A 17,987-nucleotide genomic window follows, 5' to 3' on the forward strand; every position below is an offset into this window, starting at 1 on the left:
ATTTATATGCATGTATAGTCCTTCAGTACTTATATCGCGATCACTACACGAATTTAACCAGATCGTTGGATCTTCCGCCCAAATGCGAACATTTTAATGCTGCCATTCTTTACCAATATTTAATATTTATTCAATTTTTCTCCTTCGACTTCTTTAAAATAGTCCGTCATCATAAATAGCGACGACGCATGACTTGATTGTATCCTATAACGATGAGCCTGAATCTAACATAATAATAATAATACGAATTTAATAAAATCTAAATGCAATCCTAGCGGTTTAACGTCTGTTTTTGATTTTGTCTGCTCGCAGGTAAAGTGGAAATGATCACCGGCGTGGGCAAGGCCATGCTTCAGTCGTTGACGCAATGGGGTAACCCTAACCGTCCAATAGCCGCGTCCGGTATCTTCGGTCACTACATGGTTACACCAGCCGATGAAGCGCTGTTCGTGATCAACGGTGAGACCAGGACGGTGAACTGCGAGATCGGCGGTCTGGTGCATCCCAGACTAGTCACGTGGGTCACCATGCAGTTACAGTGAACACAAACAGAAGACAGAACTTAGAGTTGAAAGAAAAAAAATCGCGTTGTTATTGGTTATTATTATTATTATTACTATTGTTGATGCCGTCATTATCTCATTCTTTCTCATTTTATCGCTACAGGATGATATAATAATATCATCGTCCCGTCGCGTGTTGCTTTTTAACATATTTTTCGTTTCATTGAGTTTTGTTTGTCATGACTTACATACTTCGCACATTCTATAGCGGATTAGGCGTGCCTGCGTTAAGTTTAAATATTTAAATGGTTATTTCATAATATTACATTATATTATAAAATAAAACAATGATAATAATATTATGATATAATATAGCAATGAACTGAGCGTGGCTGCGGTCGAATGTCGTTTGAACACTTTTTACGTTATTTGAACAAAATGACTAAGATGCATAGTATAATACGCTTATTTTTTCGTGGTTTTTCGTAATACATATTCATCTGGCTAACGAGTCAGAGTTCGCAACTAGGCCATTTTTATTATTATTATTTTCCAAACTATAATAAAACTGACGGGTTTCGTCGTTTCAGTCATTTTCTTGACTCCGAGCCAAATAATAATATATTAATTTATATTATTACTACTTCTTCGTCGTTGTCGTCTTTGAGATTGTCCAACGCCCAGACGATAATATGCTCGTATATTGATAATGTGACTATAACATATTGCGAATATCGGAGTATAGGAGCGTGTGACGGTAATATTTCACTACGCACCAATAATGGATACGTTTTTTTTTCGTCACGTGTATAGATACATTATCAGTGATGATACCATTCTATAATGATGTATATATATATATATATATATTCATTCGACTCGCGATATATCCTTCTAAACGGCCTAGTTCGCGACCCGACACAAGAAGGCGCTTAAAAAATCAAAAAACAATATACATACGTAGAAACCATCGTAAAAGTGAGGGACGTTTCGGATCAACAGCCAATGCTTCAAATATATTCACATAATAATAATATTAATATTATATTTTCGTTTAGTTTATCATAATATTAGTGTGTCGTGTGTGGATTTATAAAAATATTATATATTTAACACAAAAAAACACGGACTTTTTTTTATTTTTTACTACATAGACAATTGTCTAATCAAAATATTGAATAAATTTAATGACGTAAAATATTAATATATACATTATAATATTATATTGTACAGACGCTGTAAGGACGGCGCAATACTCATTAGCTGTTTGTAAAATAATATTATCTCGGGCGGGTACGACAATATAATTGTTGAAATACGTTTAGTGCGGACGGTACGCGTCGTCGTGCAGTGCGTCTGTGTGCACAAGATTATCCGTCCGATTTTTGTAGTTTCTTTTCAATTGGTCGATCCGTTTACCGCCGTGATCCGTCTCGAGAAATTGCTCCGTCGAAAACCGTCTGAAAAAAATAAAAATAAATGAATAAGTAATATTGTACCTAATAATTTTAGTGTTTTATGTGTGTTGTATAATATTATGATTATAATAAGATGTTAAGGCGCTTAATACGGCGTCATCGTTCATATAGGAGAAACGTACTATAATTAATATGATATATATTACTTACTTAGATGTACAATTTTAGTGATAATATATTATAAATATAAATATACAAGGTGATTCTTTATAGAATGTAAACACTTTTTTTCTGAAAAGTATCAACATTTGGAAATATTGTTTTTAAATAAAATTTTAAGTCATTTATTAATAACCATATTTTTAAAAATTAAATTATCAAGTTTTAATTTTTTGAATAATAGTTGCAGTACCTTATTTAAATATACTGATATGCAACACTTTTCTTAAAATTCAAATAATCTTTAAAGCTAAACATTTTTGAATCAGTCGTTATTATTAATTATATAACTTATAAGTATTTAGTTCTGATGAGCGCAGAGTGAATAGTGCACTACAGCAGGGGCGACAAACTTGGTTCTTTGTACAATATCTTATATTTTTTTTTTAATTTATATATTGTTAGAAATGTATAATACCTACATAGTTAATAAATTTGATGACTTAATATGAAATTTAAATTATGTATACCGAAATTCATGTACAAACTCCCCAGTTCCTGCTCTGCAGTCTTCTCAGTAGAGTTATTTACCATACTCGAAGGCCAAAGCATTTAAGATAATAACCGATCACCACCTACAAGACACTATTATTTTCACTGACTACCTCAGCGCTATCAATAACATAAAAAACACATACAACCCATCAGACATTGGTCTACATATTATTCAGAATAACATTTTTAGGCTACACTACCACAGTTTACAATAAATTCAAAGTTAAAATCTTCTGGATTCCCGGACACTCAGGCATAAAAGAAAACGAACTCGTCGAACTTGTAGCCAAAACTACAAATACCTCCCCATTATCATCGTACACAAAATCATTCCATTCTGTAGCATACGAACGCTTATAAAAAATAAATTATGATACCAAAAGTGGACATCTTACTACACAAAATTAAATCGTATTAAGATAGGGTACCTAGTACTCACCCTAGTACTTCCCTATCGAAATCCATAGAAATTTTAAGGTAATAATAATAACTGGACTCAGAATTTGACACACTCAAATATCTCACAGCTTCCAAATAGCCAAAGAAGAACCTCCAATGTACCCATCATGCGGTGTCCAAGTCACCATCAGCCACATCTTCACCGAATGTCGAACATACCACAATATCCGAACAAGCCACAACCTCTCCGAATCACTAGAAGAAATACTAATAGTAATCACTTTCAATCTATAGCAATCATTACAGCTACCGGCTTAGGTTTAGTAACTACCCAAATGTGCAATTAATTATTTCGCTTTAAGCCCAATGGCCTATGTTTCCGAGGGTATATGTAAAATAAAAATAAATTATATGTTTATACATCGGATATATACCAAAGAAAAATAAACTACCACATTAATATAATAACATGCAACACATCTAACATTAGTTAATAATGTTTAAACCGTTAATGTCACGTCATTAAATACTTATTAAGTTATAAGTTATTACTAATTAACATTTCGTTCGAAATTAGATTTTTAAATCTAAAAACTTTTAATTTAAAATCTTTAGAACCGATTTTTAAAAAAAATATGTTATTTTCCGAAAATGTTCTTAAAATGATTTAAAAAACAAAAAAAACATTTCCAAAAACAATATTTTTTTGATAATAGATTTGGTGTAAAAAAGAAACACCTTGTATAAATAAATATCGAAACGCCTGTCAATCTGGATTTTTACGTGTATAATAATAATAATTCAACATGTGATTTGCGGAGTTAACCGTAACAACCTTTCGCACATCGGTAAATTATTTTGTAAATAATACAATAATTTTTATCTGCGTGATGATTATGAAAAAATTATTTATAGTTTTAGACGAGTTATAAAGTTAGTAATTATTATTGTACACACTAATAAATAGTGAAAACCAACGAGTACATATTAAAAATTAGTTGTGTTTGTGGATTTTTTTTTCTACATAATATTAACATATTATTATAGTGTGGGCTTATTTTTTATCAATATAAATATAAATATATATATATACTATAAATATGTATATGGTAATATAATATAGTGTAATGATATTTATTACTGAATAAAAAAAAAAACAAAAAAATCACTCAAAATTTAATTTAATTATGTATATACCATCCGGTTTTTTCGTAATAACATAATAATGCATGATGTATTACGCCATCCATTCAGCGTTCAATAAAGTTGCATAAATTAATATCATTATTAGGTATTATTCGTTTTCATATTTTTTATTAATTCTACTATTTAATAGATCGTTTTACGCATACCTATTGCCAATAGCCAAGTTTCTGTGTGTATCGTTTATATATTAAAAATATTAATATTAATTCGGTCCGTAATTTATCCTGATAATATATTATATACGCACATCATAATAATAATCTATTATATGATTGTGGGGCACAGTATACTACAATACTACATACAGATAATTAAATTCTCGTTACGAATAACTGCTGCAGAGCTACAACAATATTATTTTATAATCTATACACGGCGAGTACGCCGAATAGCGGCGAGCAATATCATTATCATTATTTGGGTGTCTATATAATATAATTATTATGCCATCCAGCTAAATGATGTTGTCCGTTGCGAAAAAAAAAACCAGAGCGCAGACCCGTCAACTGACCGAATAACACTACGAGGATAATATTATTAATATAATACATTGTGTTTCGGTGTTTGAATATTGGTACCCTATATGTATGTATAATACCGGAGTCGGTAAATTGCGTCTATCCAAAAAGGTCATAGTCACATTATTACACTACGTAAATTGTGGCCCTCGGTGCACTTTTAAGATATGGGACCAACACAATAAAAAAAAATTGCCAACACCGATTTGCCCACATCATGATGAGATTGTCTAGACCAGTGGTATTCAAACTGTTACATAGTTTGAACTGAATTCAAACGGCTTTTGGGAGCATCTCGAGAGTTGTCGAAGGGAGCCGTCGAGCCGTGTCAAAGCACCTGAAACGGCTGAAACCAATATTAATGTAGGTCATCATGTAATAATGTATAATCATTATGGAAACGAAACACATCATTCGACCATTTGAAGTTTTATTTCTCGTACTAAAGTCACTGATATTATCAACCATATTGACCATGTATTATTGTATCCGTAATGTTTCAATTTTTTCTTAAATAATTTAGGAGCCGTCCAAATATTGTGTATACACAACTACGGAAGCCGCGGGATGAAAACCTTTGAATACCTCTGGTCTAGATTTTAAAATGTCGATCGCTTGAACGCGTATCTACCTGTTTATTATAATAACGAGTCCCATTGTACTGAGAGATTGGCGGTGTGTATACCACTCATCCATCCCACCCACATACGTTGCGCAAACCTATAAATTTGAGCACATTAATGAAGCAACAATAGAGAAAGAGATTATGCAGATATTTAGTGAAACATCAAAAGGATGTAATCCTCCCAAAATGCGTGTGTTCCTGCAGCACCGCAGTGTTTTGTAAAGGTCCGTCTTCAACATTTATACATAGGATAATACATTATATATATATATGTAAATATTATATATTATATTACCTATGTTATTATGTATATACCGACATACCGTGTGCCCGCGTCAACATTAATACTATTATAAAATAGTGATAAAATAATGACTATAAATAATTATCAACTATGTACACCATTATGATGTGGGTATTAGAATGGGTGTGTAATATAATATATCATATTTAATTACCACGATGTCTGTATAATCTCATGCGTTCAAATGTTAATTAGCTTTATTTAAAATTAATGAACTCTAATAGGTACTATAGATAATTATTATCATTAATATTATTATGATATATTTTCTTATACGTTTTTCACATTTTTATAATTAAAAAGTATCTAGGTATTTAAGTACAGGGGTGCGCCTAAATTGTCGGGCCCCTTATCATAGATGCATTTTATAACACTATACAAAAATTTAGGGAGGTCAATAATTAGTTTAGCTTTCGCTAAAAAAGCGGCCTCCAAAAAATGTATCCAAAACTTAAGTGTGGCGCAATAGTGAGACAAAGGAGTTACATTTACACATACCTTGGTTTTTCCCAAGTATTGCGCCGAGCTATATATCAAACTTGAAACATGAAATCAATATTTTTTTTTCTATTTTATAGTAATTTAATAGAAATAATACTAAATACATTTTTATTTATTTTTTATTTATACAAAGACAAGCTTAAATCTAAAATTATGTTTTATTTTGAGAAACATTGTGTAGATTTAATTTAAATGTTTTTAAAAAATAATAGTTAAGCTTAAGCATAAAACAAAAACTATAAAATACTGTGTAGAACACTATAGTTAAAAACTAACAATACTAACTATATAAAATAAATCAAGGTAACAAATTAATTTCGTTATAAATACACTAAGTGACATAAATACTTTAACCGCTAGATTTGAAAATTAAATTATACAAAGAAATTTTTCCGTCTTGATTTTGTATTTGCAAAATCGTTGATAATTTTATCAATAGCGATATTAATTGTTTGCTCTCGCTCTATATTTAATACTGTTAAGCTGCTTAGATGATCTTGACTGCAGGTGTTTCTCGAATAGTTTTTCATCAATTTGAGCTTTGGGAAGGAACGTTCGGCGAATCCCACTGTCACTGGTATACACATAAATATGATACAAGCACTTAAAATATCAGGAAAACTGCTAGGCAAACCATTACTTATGATAAACTGCACTATTGATAATTACTGTTTTCAATGCAAAAAGTTGACGTGCGAAACCCAATGTAATATCATTTTCATACTTCAATACAAAATCATATGAAGATTTTATTACCTACCTATATCGCTATCGTTAAGTTTTAGTGGTTGGTTGGTGTTAAAAATCCAAATAAATCAGCAACATATGTCAACATCAGCAATGGTTCAGGAGTGAAGGTTTCGATATTATATCTGACTTGTCTGCAGTGCTCGAATTGGGAGGGGGGCGCATGGGAACTCAGCTCCTATACTACCTTTTGATTTTAAATAGCGTTCCCATACTAAGTTTTCCTATAAGAACAGTCGCGGTGATGGAGACGCCTACTACGGGTGATGCATTCGATTTCAGGTTTCCGTCTGCTACGAGAAGACGCCACCCGACTGGTCATCGAAGCTGCAGATTTTGGCCGGCTGAAGCGGGCGTACAGCAGTCAAGCCACGATCCGTCGGGACGCCGTTGTAGTTTGGCTATTTTCTATTAGAACTAAAGCTCAGATGCAAGTTTTAGTGCACGCGAGTTTGTCTGTAATCCGACGGTGTGACGGAAGAGACCCGCTTGAACAGGTGCGATTAAGCCCAAGCGCTGCTCAATGCGGAAGCAGACGAAGCGATTCGTTCGACGCTTATGTTTTGTTGCGTTCGATATATAAGCATGGCCTTGACATCGCAGACTACAATGGCGCTGGTTTTCACGGTAGTCCGGTCGCAAGTTGAGCAGCAATGTAGTTATGGGGGGGGGATGATGGGGATAGATCCCCAGAGCCTTTTTTTATGTTTAATGCATTGACTTATAGGTATACTGATATATAAGATTATTTGGTAATAAAATTACCCATATTATGTCATAAATTATAATCACGGATATATAATCTACTTATCCATCTTATATAAGATCGATTGAATGAATTAACCATGTTAGCTGTCAAAAAAATGTACACATTGACATAGAGGAAATAATTAACGATTTAGCTAAAAAACCAAGAAAATTGGATCTTATTTTATAAATTATAGTGTTGTACGTGTTTTCATTTTTTATTTTGAATTACGTATAATACACGTCATATTAAGCACAATATATTATTCTTAAAATTTCTATTGCTTATTTTATTTATGTTGGGGCGATAACAAACAAGAGTGGTGAGGAGATACTAAATTGTGTACGGCGGTAATAATGAATAAGTACTAATTGGCAATTTAACTGTGTTATAACATTATGTGTGTACTGTACACAGTGTACACATTATATTGTTATGTTTAAAAACTTAAAAGAACTGTTAGGGGGTGAAGGCCCCCCACTTTATGTTTATCCAATAAATTATATATCCCCCCCAGAACAAAATCATAACTACGCCACTGAAGTTGAGGTGTAGTGACGGAAAGTGATGCACCCAATAAATTACAAAGAAAAGAGAACACAAATTTCGTTATTTTATTGTTTGTATTTTAATTGTCGTCGTCGACTTAACAGAACAAAAAAACAAACGAAATGCCGTTCACAAACGGTACGGTGTATACCGCTGGAGGTAAAACAAAAAAAAACTAAATAGAAAGTGAGGTGGAACGAGTGTCCAAGGTGAGGGTCGTCAAAGAGAGCGAGGTCGCGACCGTCTGCATGCGGCCGGTGTTTCTTCGGTACGATTTATCTTAGGCACACTATACGGCTCGGTGGGAAAGTCGACAGTGTCGCTTAACCTAACCTCCGGTGGTGATGGTTAACAAAAGTGTAGACCGGACGTCGCTACGGTACTTTGTGCCACTGGCCATCAGCCTGTAATATATACGTTGAATTGTTCATTTCGTGCAACGCTGTTAATTTTTTTGTTGGTGTTCCGCGTCTATAACCTGGCCATGTAAACGACTTACGCGATGATCGCGGCATATATTTCGGGTAGGTATTAACGCGTATCATACGCATTAATCGTTTGTACGAATCATCAATTTGTTGTCTATCCATATAGGTGTTATAAATACATAATAATGGTCACTTATTATGGCATTATTTCCAGCGGACATGCGCTATTACAGCACACATATCGGAGGCGTTCGTAACAATATTAACGTTACACAGATTTTATTGTTTATTTTTATTGACAATATATTATATTGATATTTTGCCGTAACGCGTATGACTTTAGTCGCCAGGTATACAATGACCTTTATAGTTAAAATATAATATATTTATTTATTTATAAATTTGGGCGATTTGCTTCCATTCATTTCCGAACCACTAATCCACAACATCAATGTAGATACCTACCTATAGACTTTATACGTATATTCTCATAATAATTTTAAATAGTAATTTTTTTCCGATCTGCGTTACTAAGATATTCTATTAGCAAAAATATGAGTTTTTATATACATCGATCTATATAGGCGAGATATCATGAAGACATGAAAAAATACATTCGGCTGTAATATTTTTGTAAAACAATTAAAAATAATAATTGTATCTTGTATGAAGTCTTATACCTTATACCTGCTTAAATATTTTACATATTTTCCTGATAATGATGCAAATTTCGTAAAAATATTAACTTTAAACAAAATTTTAACTAAGGTAGTGAAAAAATTACTAACAATTTTAATTTTTTTTTTCAATCAATGTAATCATCAGCTTAGTTATGTAAGGCTCATACCAGTTTGGCATTCCAAAATACGCTTTTTCTACATTATAATAAAAGTATAACATATTTGTAACATTAAAAACTATTTTGGATCACCATATACTAGTTTAAACTAATATTTTTATGGTTATTTTTTTGCCAAAATGTGGCCATCAACTGCTTAAATCTAATCTTTCCAAAGCTAGGTATTTCACGTTTTAACAAAGTTTCCAGAGGCTCCGTTGAGTGGGAGTTAACAGCGTATTTCAAGAAACTTTTTTATCTCACTTATTTTTTAACGTATATAGTTTATAATTTGTAATGTTTATTGTTTATATTATTGATTATTATGATAAAACTATATTAAAATTAATGATCACTATTGATGTAAGGACAAATACAAAAATAATATAAACATACTGCAAATACAAAATAGGTGCTTACCTATCTTTAAACATTATTTTACCTTATCATTTCAATATATTTGATTAGTTGTCTTACTTTTTCTCTAAGCATACGTTATGTTTTCCTAAGCCAGAGGAATTGGAACAGCATTAAAATATGAACCGTTCACAGAAATGTTTGAAAATGGAATTGAATTGGCGATAACATTACATACAACTCAGGGTTACAAATAAAACATATACAATATATTGATTAGATAGGTATGCATTAAAGTACCTAATGTAAATCAGTATTAAACATTTTTAACAAGAACATTTAAAATTAATGATACAATATCAATAATAATAATTTTTTAAGTACAAGTAACAATTCAATAATTCGTTTTGACTTTTGTTATAATTTATTTTGGATTCGGTTGCATTCAATGCATTCGTAGAGAACCACTACAAATTACTGACATTGGGGTATGATTAAATATAATATTATACCTCTGTCTATACGTCTATGATCTATACTCTATAGGTATATTAAACTAAATATATTTAATTGAATTAACTTAATCAATGATCATTTTGACATGGTTAATGTTTTTAACTAGCCCTCCGTGATAGTACCTACCTATTGTCTATTACATAATAATTTAATTAAATTAATATTTAATAACATTATTCTCAATTCTGCATTTTATATTTATTTTTTGGTACATCCATTTTATTATTTCGTATGCGACGATAACAGTGATAACACTAACAATCTGTGTGATAACGCCATGACAGAAATACAGAATAACGTCATATCATGTAAGTTTGAAGTTAATATTTTTAAATATCCGTACCTACTCAGTTGTAGCTATAAACATAAAAATTGTATTCATTCTTCAACTTTGCATCGCTCATCGCTTACACAATCAGATTATAAACGACTTTAGTTCGGTTGACATTTCAAAATTCAAAAGTAATTAGTGCACTGTGACAAAATGGCTTGCAGAAATGTCAATGTTCACAATTTTTCAAAACTTGTTAGATATTTTTCACAAAAAACTACTGAACAAGGTAACTGTGACATCAGATATTGCTAATATTGGTGAATAATGATTTTAATTCAGTGATATAAATAATGATATAAGGTATACACCGATGTACCTAGCGTGACATTGCAGGCTGAAATATATGTTACCTTTGATTTAATGAAAATAGAAAATTTTAAAATACAATGTCAATATGATGAACTGAAGACCTTAATAAGACTTGTCTTTTTTAATTTTTAGAAACAAAAGTTGCTTCCAGAATGGGATTTTTAAAAGGTAAACCATTGTACTTAGATGCACAAGCCACAACCCCCCTGGTAAGTATTATTAATTTTAAAATTATTTTCAGGCATGGTTAGATAATATCTATATCATGGTTATTACCTACTACCTAATAACTAAGAGGACGCTATACCCGCATATGTTGTTTTCATCTAACAAATGTAAGACATAGCAAAAACTATTTTGTGCAGTAAAGAGCCGAGGAGGCTCCAGACTTTATTTAGAAACAAAATTTCTACTCCATAAAAAAGATAATTTTGGCTCTGAAATATTATTTATATTTTTAAACGTCAGAACTAAAAAAACATTGGATTTTGAAACTACCTATATGATCTTTTTTTATACAAGTGATATCAAAAAATTAAAAACAATATTTCATAGATAATTTCTCAACTATGTTATATTATCAATTTTAAGTCCTAGATTTTACTACAGCTCAAGTAGTACTATCCTACGCAAAACAGGTTTTGCTATGTTGAGCATTTTTACACAGACAATACATGCGGGTGTAATGTTGTCTTAAGGGAAAAGTATTCCTCATACTCCCCTATCTGTCAAAACTTGATATAAGTTTCTATAATTTTGTTTTTAGCTTCTGTTGTGAAATATTTTTATTATTTTCAGGATCCTAGAGTTTTGGATGCTATGATGCCCTACATGACACATAGTTATGGAAACCCACATTCTCGTACACATATGTATGGTTGGGAAAGTGAAGAAGCTGTGGAAACAGCTAGACAGGTATTTTATTTTCACTATACTTTAAATTAATTATATTTTGATTATAATCTTGAGAATATTCTTAGCATATATCAGATTTGATAGGTGCTAATCCCAAAGAAATAATATTCACATCTGGAGCAACAGAATCTAATAATTTAGCCATTAAAGGAATTGCTCATTTTTATGGAGCTAAGAAACGACATATTATTACTACACAAACGGTTAGTATATCAACATCTTATTTATTTATTTTATATCAATCAATTAATTAAAATTTTGCCTGTGGAATAGGAACATAAATGTGTTTTAGATTCTTGTCGTGCTTTGGAAGGTGAAGGTTTTGAAATTACATATTTACCAGTTTGTTCAAAGGGTATAATTTCCCTTGATGAATTAGAATCTGCTATGCGCCCTGATACTGCACTTGTTTCTATAATGGCTGTAAATAATGAAATTGGAGTAAAACAGCCAATCAAAGAAATAGGTGAAAAGAATTTTAATGATAAAATGGCTTTAAAAAAATGTATAATTTAATTATTTTTATAGGAGCTTTATGCAAGTCAAAAAAAGTTTTTTTCCATACTGATGCAGCTCAAGCTGTTGGTAAAATTACTGTTGATGTTAATGATCAAAATATTGATCTTATGTCTATAAGTGGACATAAGTTATATGGACCAAAAGGTATGAAATGAAAAAAATTTTAATTTTATAAAAATATTGATATTTTTAAAATTCATTTTTGTAAAAAGGTATCGGAGCTTTGTTTGTTCGGCGTAAGCCAAGAGTACGTTTAGAACCTATTCAGAGTGGTGGTGGTCAAGAACGAGGTTTAAGGAGTGGAACGGTTCCAACACCAATAGTTGTAGGATTTGGCGAAGCATGTAGGATAGCTAAACAAGAAATGGAGGTCAATAAAATATTTGAATACAATTTATTTAATTTATATTATTATTTATTCTTTTATTTACTCATGACATTATAATCATATACATTATATTTTTTTTATTTAGTATGATCATGCTTGGATGATAAAACTTTCAAATTTACTCTTTGAAAAAATTACCAAGAATCTCCCAGAAGTTATTCGCAATGGTGATGATGTTCATACTTATCCAGGTTGTTTAAATTTATCGTTTGCATTTGTTGAGGGAGAATCCCTTCTTATGGCTCTCAAAGATATTGCTTTATCAAGTGGTAGTGCATGTACATCTGCATCTTTGGAGCCTTCATATGTATTACGTGCTATTGGAGCTGATGAAGACTTGGCACATTCTTCCATTAGGTAGTATGATTTGTCTACTCAATTTAGCCTTAACATTTTTTATGTAGTAATTATATGAGAATTCTTTGCTATTATGTATTTTTACAAAAAAATATACAGTAGAACCTCTCTAATCCATCACCTTCGGGACTGGGGTTGTGGTCGGAACGCGAAAAAGGTCAGATTATCAGAATATACAGAACATTTTTATTTACATATTACATACAAGATTATATTAGAAATTTATTATATTTTACAATACTTAGAAAAAAAGCCAGTTATAGATTTTTGTTTAGCAAATGATATTCTAGACTTAGCTAAGACTAATAAGGGAAATATTAAACTAGCAATTAATTTAATATATTTACTATAAAATGAAAAATCCAAATTGTACTTTTTAAATTACATACATAATATTCATATCAATAATACTATGGTCGGATCAACCAGAGCGGCAGACTAGCCGAGGGCGTACGAGAGGGGTTTTACTGTAATATTCTCTGGTTTTAACAGTATCTATTATGAAAATTATTAATTATCTCCTCTATTTATTATTTACATTCTACAAATTATAATAAAATTTTCAAAAATAATTAATTTATTAATTATAACAGTATTATGATTTATGTGTTATAACAAATTTAACAGATTAATAAACATTTGAATGAAATTTGGAAACCTAATGTTGTACATATATTATTCAGTTTACGGAGTTACAGAAAAATATATCACACTTATGTATAATACTACCTTTTTGATTGTTTTTATTGTTTGAATTTTAGAAATATTTCCATAATATGTTGTTATGTATTAAATATCCACTAACATTTAAAAATTGTGCATGAACATTTTTTTTAAAAAAATGAAACTTTTCCTTACCTAAATCATATGGCATAGCCCCAGTATAAGTATATATATATTAATATTATTCTTTGTATAACTCATACACATATAATATTATAGATTTGGTTTTGGTCGTTTTACAACTGTGGATGAAGTTGAATATACCGCTGCAAAATGTATAAAGCATGTTCAACGACTACGAGAAATGAGGTTAGTTTTTCAAATAAATATACTAAATTAATAAACTATAAATACACTTAATCATAATTTACACTTAATTTTAGTCCATTATGGGAAATGCATCAAGAAGGAATTGACATCAAATCTATCAAGTGGTCTCAACATTAAAGTTCAACTAATCACATCTCATTAGTGATTTTGGATTAAGTATGTGGTATGCCTGTGATTAATAAATATAGATTTATACATTGTAGATGTTTGACTCAATCAGAAAATAATTCTAGGGCAGTGCAATTTAATGTATCTATGTTAAATAAATATAATTATAACTATGTTCAAACAATTTCTTTATTTAAAAAAAAAATAAATCAATTGAGTTTTATCATAATTCAATATTCAATACCTATGAAATATTATAAAATATTAATTAATAATATCTAATAATTCTATCTTCTGTCTTCGATTTATTTCTTCATCACAATTCATTTAAAGTACTAGATCTCCTGCATTTAATATATGTTTTTATTTTACAATATGGGACAAACTCTTTAATAACATGAATAAAAACAGTAATAATTTGCTTTATGAAAACGAGGCTCAATTTTAAAGAGAGAATGAAGGGTCAATATTGGAAATGCGCATAAGATGGATGATGGGTGAATTAAGATTGTAGTTTGAAGAAGATAAAGGTATATGGAATGGAACAGAAGATCGTCTTCGGCGGGAGGGGACATTAAATGAAGTATGAGATTGTAATTCAAGACTGTCAATTTCGAAGGAAAGAAGATTAGATAGAAATGATAAGCTGCTGAGTATCAGCAAGACTTTAAATGTTTCGACATTTATATAGCGTCATAATTGTGTATGAACCTTAGTTTTTAATAAGAATTATAGATATATTTGTGATTTTATTTATATTAATATGAATTTTGATATTTGTAGTACAACTATAACTTTTTTTTAAAACATATATTATTTATAGATAATCAAAATTTAAGTGAGTTTCTATATTTATCATTTTTCGTTTAGATTCACATAAATCATAGACCTATCACTTTTTCTTTACAATTGTCATTACTTTAAACTTGATGTACATTGTACAATGATAATAATTCATTATATTTTTTATTCATCAACTAAGATACTTTTATATTATATTCAAACTTTTAAAAGATTTGGTGTAATTTCATCAGCTATATGTTTACGACGTGGTTTCATAACATTCAAAACGTTGACCAATGTTGCTAGACGACCACTCAGTACATTTTCTGGTTCTTCATCTAGCTTTTCCACAGAAGAATCTAAACATTTGTTGAATAAAATTATGTGAAAGACAACAATACTAATTTAACACTCATACCAAAATCTGATGATTTTGAAGATTTTTTTAAACTTGGCGAGATAGTTTTAGTTGATGATAGTACTTCATCAGACTCTTCTACTGTTTTACTGCTAGGAATTTCAAGTTCTGACTGAAGTCGTTTTAGTGCTATGTAATTTTATTACAAAATTAATATATATATATATAACATTAATTACAGTTAATACCTTTTAACAGGTCCATGTTGTCCATTTCGGTATCACTCAATAGTCGTAATTGTTTGCAAAATTTTGTAGCAATCTTACGACGTACAAAATCAGCTTCTATTTCTTGTTTAGTCCTGGGAATTCGAAATCTTACACAACAGCACATAAACACCACTACAAAATATTTTATTGTTTTAAAAAAAATTTAATTTTACATACAATTGTGAAATTTACCTAGTGTGAAGAAGACGGTCATGATGAAAAAAATGATGTGCCATACACGATAACCATTGTATACCGTTGCCTCAAACCATTCCTCATAGTTTGATTTGTTTTGAGGATCCAAAATCGTTGCTGTAAGATTATTTGTTGCTATCACCTTAATGCAAATTATATAAGTATTTAAATATTTTATAAATTACTGTTGCTGTTGCTGTTATTGTTTTTTTTTTTTTTTTTTGTAAATTAATCCAGTTGATAAAGTATACAAAACATAATTAGTTACTCTGTTTGTTTTATTATTTTTACAAATAATTTATTTATTCAAACAAATCCCAATCCCAATGTTCTCATTCCTACAAATAGTATTAAATTTCGTTTTGTTTGAAATAATGCAAGTTTATGCACTTTAAATCAAACTTTATTCTAAATTCTAACGCTTTCTTTAAATATTATATTCATACAGCAATAACTATTCAAAAGTCACCTATATATATGGGAAAAAAATTAATGGAATGAAACTACATACCTATTCATGCTGCAACGATAAATTAATGATCCAATCATAATATTATTATTATTAATATTAAAATGTTCAATTTCTCTAGGTAAAAAATACAACAAATAATAATATGCTGTGTTTTTCTGTTTTTGAGTGTGGTACTTTAAGCATTTTATCAGTAAGTCATGAAATGGAACTGAATGACAACAATGTAATGCTTTGATGACATTGTAATATTTATTAATAATAAATCAATATTGTTGCTAAAAATATTCGGAATGGGCTGGCACTGTTTTAAAGTCTATTATAAAATATCTTGATCAGTAACCAAACAAAACAGCAACCAACGGCAATACCTTGCCATAGATGGGTACATAAGGATGCGAAATGATATCTTAGACATCGATGAATCGACAAAAATATATAATACAATGGACGAGAAGTCATGGAGAAGTTTGGTAGAAACATACAAAAGGCTTCAATATCTTGTATACTACCTACTTTTAAAAAAAAGAGTATTTTTTTGAAAACACTCATGATCTAATAATTATTATATAGGTTATTAGTTTGTGATCTACCTATACATATTTTTCCCATTGAAAATAATTCATATTATTTATTAGGTATTTACTATTGTAACCAAAATGCCAAATTTCAATGAAATGTGATCCCTAATCAAAAACTTTTGATGCTCATGTAATATGAAGTAAAATTGTGCGAAAATCTCTTCGGGCAAAATAACTTTTAATAGTGTGAAAAAACTATATTTTTGACGTGTATCGAAGATTAGATAAACTAATTTTTTTCTATTAATTATAAGAAAACAGTTTCATCAATTTATTATTATTTACAAATACCTACCAACCTACCATTCTACTAGTTCGGTATAGTTTTATAACTATACCAAGAAAATACTTTGGCTATTCGCATAATTTTTAAATCATAAAAAATAATGTGCAAACTATAAGCTGTAACATATTAACTAAAGCATGGGAATATCAGTAGGCATGAACGTGTTTTTGTCGCTTACGTCATCTAACGGCAAACAACTTTTGTATTCGCTTTGTCGAGACATTATCCCTGTACGCAGCCCATCAGTATACTAAAGTCCCAACAATTTTAGCCTGAAAAATACAAGTACCACACCCATTTATGGTAGTTTTTAATTTCGGCGTACAAACGATAAACGAATGACACGCAACGACGCAACTTACAAAGTCGCAAACATGTGCCACACCTAAATACCTATACCTATATGTAATAACACGATACGGTAGACGTAGACCTGTAGATTTATCACAACCGCCAATGTTTGTATTTGTATAATATATACCTATGTGACAATTGTCGTCAAAAGCTATATTATACCAATTACTTAAATTATTATTGATCCAATAGAAATAATTTATTAATATTTGAAAAGGTATGATGTATGAGATACACTCAAAAACCATTATAATCAAATATTACTAGGTAAGTAAATTATATTTCCTTTTTAATATTGGTTTCCTACCTAACAAAAATTGAAAAATCATACATAATAA

At 30.0% G+C, this 17,987-nt stretch overlaps 3 protein-coding genes across 6 annotated transcripts in view; 2 read left to right on the forward strand and 1 right to left on the reverse strand.

The window, feature by feature from the left end:
- Window positions 1-2,600, forward strand: part of LOC107169190 (follistatin-related protein 5-like) — a 122,526-nt gene extending 119,926 nt beyond the window's left edge. For both annotated transcript variants that reach the window (XM_089228177.1, XM_089228178.1), the window contains exon 17: window positions 313-2,600. In XM_089228177.1, coding sequence (XP_089084303.1) covers window positions 313-542 — 230 coding nt within the window. In that variant the 3' untranslated portion in view covers window positions 543-2,600. The remainder of the gene's footprint in view (window positions 1-312) is intronic.
- Window positions 2,601-8,620: 6,020 nt separating this feature from the next.
- On the forward strand, window positions 8,621-16,226 carry Nfs1 (Nfs1 cysteine desulfurase). 3 transcript variants are annotated; one of them, XM_089228179.1, is made up of 11 exons: window positions 8,621-8,756; window positions 11,147-11,223; window positions 11,813-11,929; window positions 11,995-12,132; window positions 12,203-12,395; window positions 12,458-12,592; window positions 12,661-12,818; window positions 12,922-13,193; window positions 14,136-14,225; window positions 14,300-14,402; window positions 15,754-16,226. In XM_089228179.1, the coding sequence occupies exons 1-10, from the start codon at window positions 8,735-8,737 to the stop codon at window positions 14,361-14,363; spliced, it is 1,266 nt and encodes a 421-aa protein (XP_089084305.1). In that variant the 5' UTR covers window positions 8,621-8,734; the 3' UTR covers window positions 14,364-14,402; window positions 15,754-16,226. The 3 variants fall into 3 exon arrangements, with proteins under 3 accessions (XP_089084305.1, XP_015370781.2, XP_015370779.2); XM_015515295.2 differs by lacking the exon at window positions 8,621-8,756 and adding an exon at window positions 10,686-10,931 and having other exon boundaries at window positions 14,300-14,409; XM_015515293.2 differs by lacking the exon at window positions 8,621-8,756 and adding an exon at window positions 10,686-10,931.
- Window positions 14,401-17,624, reverse strand: LOC107166571 (uncharacterized). Its single transcript, XM_015515296.2, has 5 exons — window positions 17,474-17,624; window positions 15,957-16,101; window positions 15,744-15,896; window positions 15,556-15,684; window positions 14,401-15,496 (listed from the first exon to the last, which is right to left on the reverse strand). The coding sequence occupies exons 1-5, from the start codon at window positions 17,516-17,518 to the stop codon at window positions 15,354-15,356; spliced, it is 615 nt and encodes a 204-aa protein (XP_015370782.2). The 5' UTR covers window positions 17,519-17,624; the 3' UTR covers window positions 14,401-15,353.
- Window positions 17,625-17,987: the final 363 nt, after the last annotated feature.

This window comes from Diuraphis noxia, unplaced genomic scaffold (assembly GCF_037042655.1).
Source record: "Diuraphis noxia isolate RWA-SAM2 unplaced genomic scaffold, SU_Dnox_SAM2 contig0005, whole genome shotgun sequence".
In the NCBI taxonomy this organism is placed as follows: domain Eukaryota; kingdom Metazoa; phylum Arthropoda; class Insecta; order Hemiptera; family Aphididae; genus Diuraphis; species Diuraphis noxia.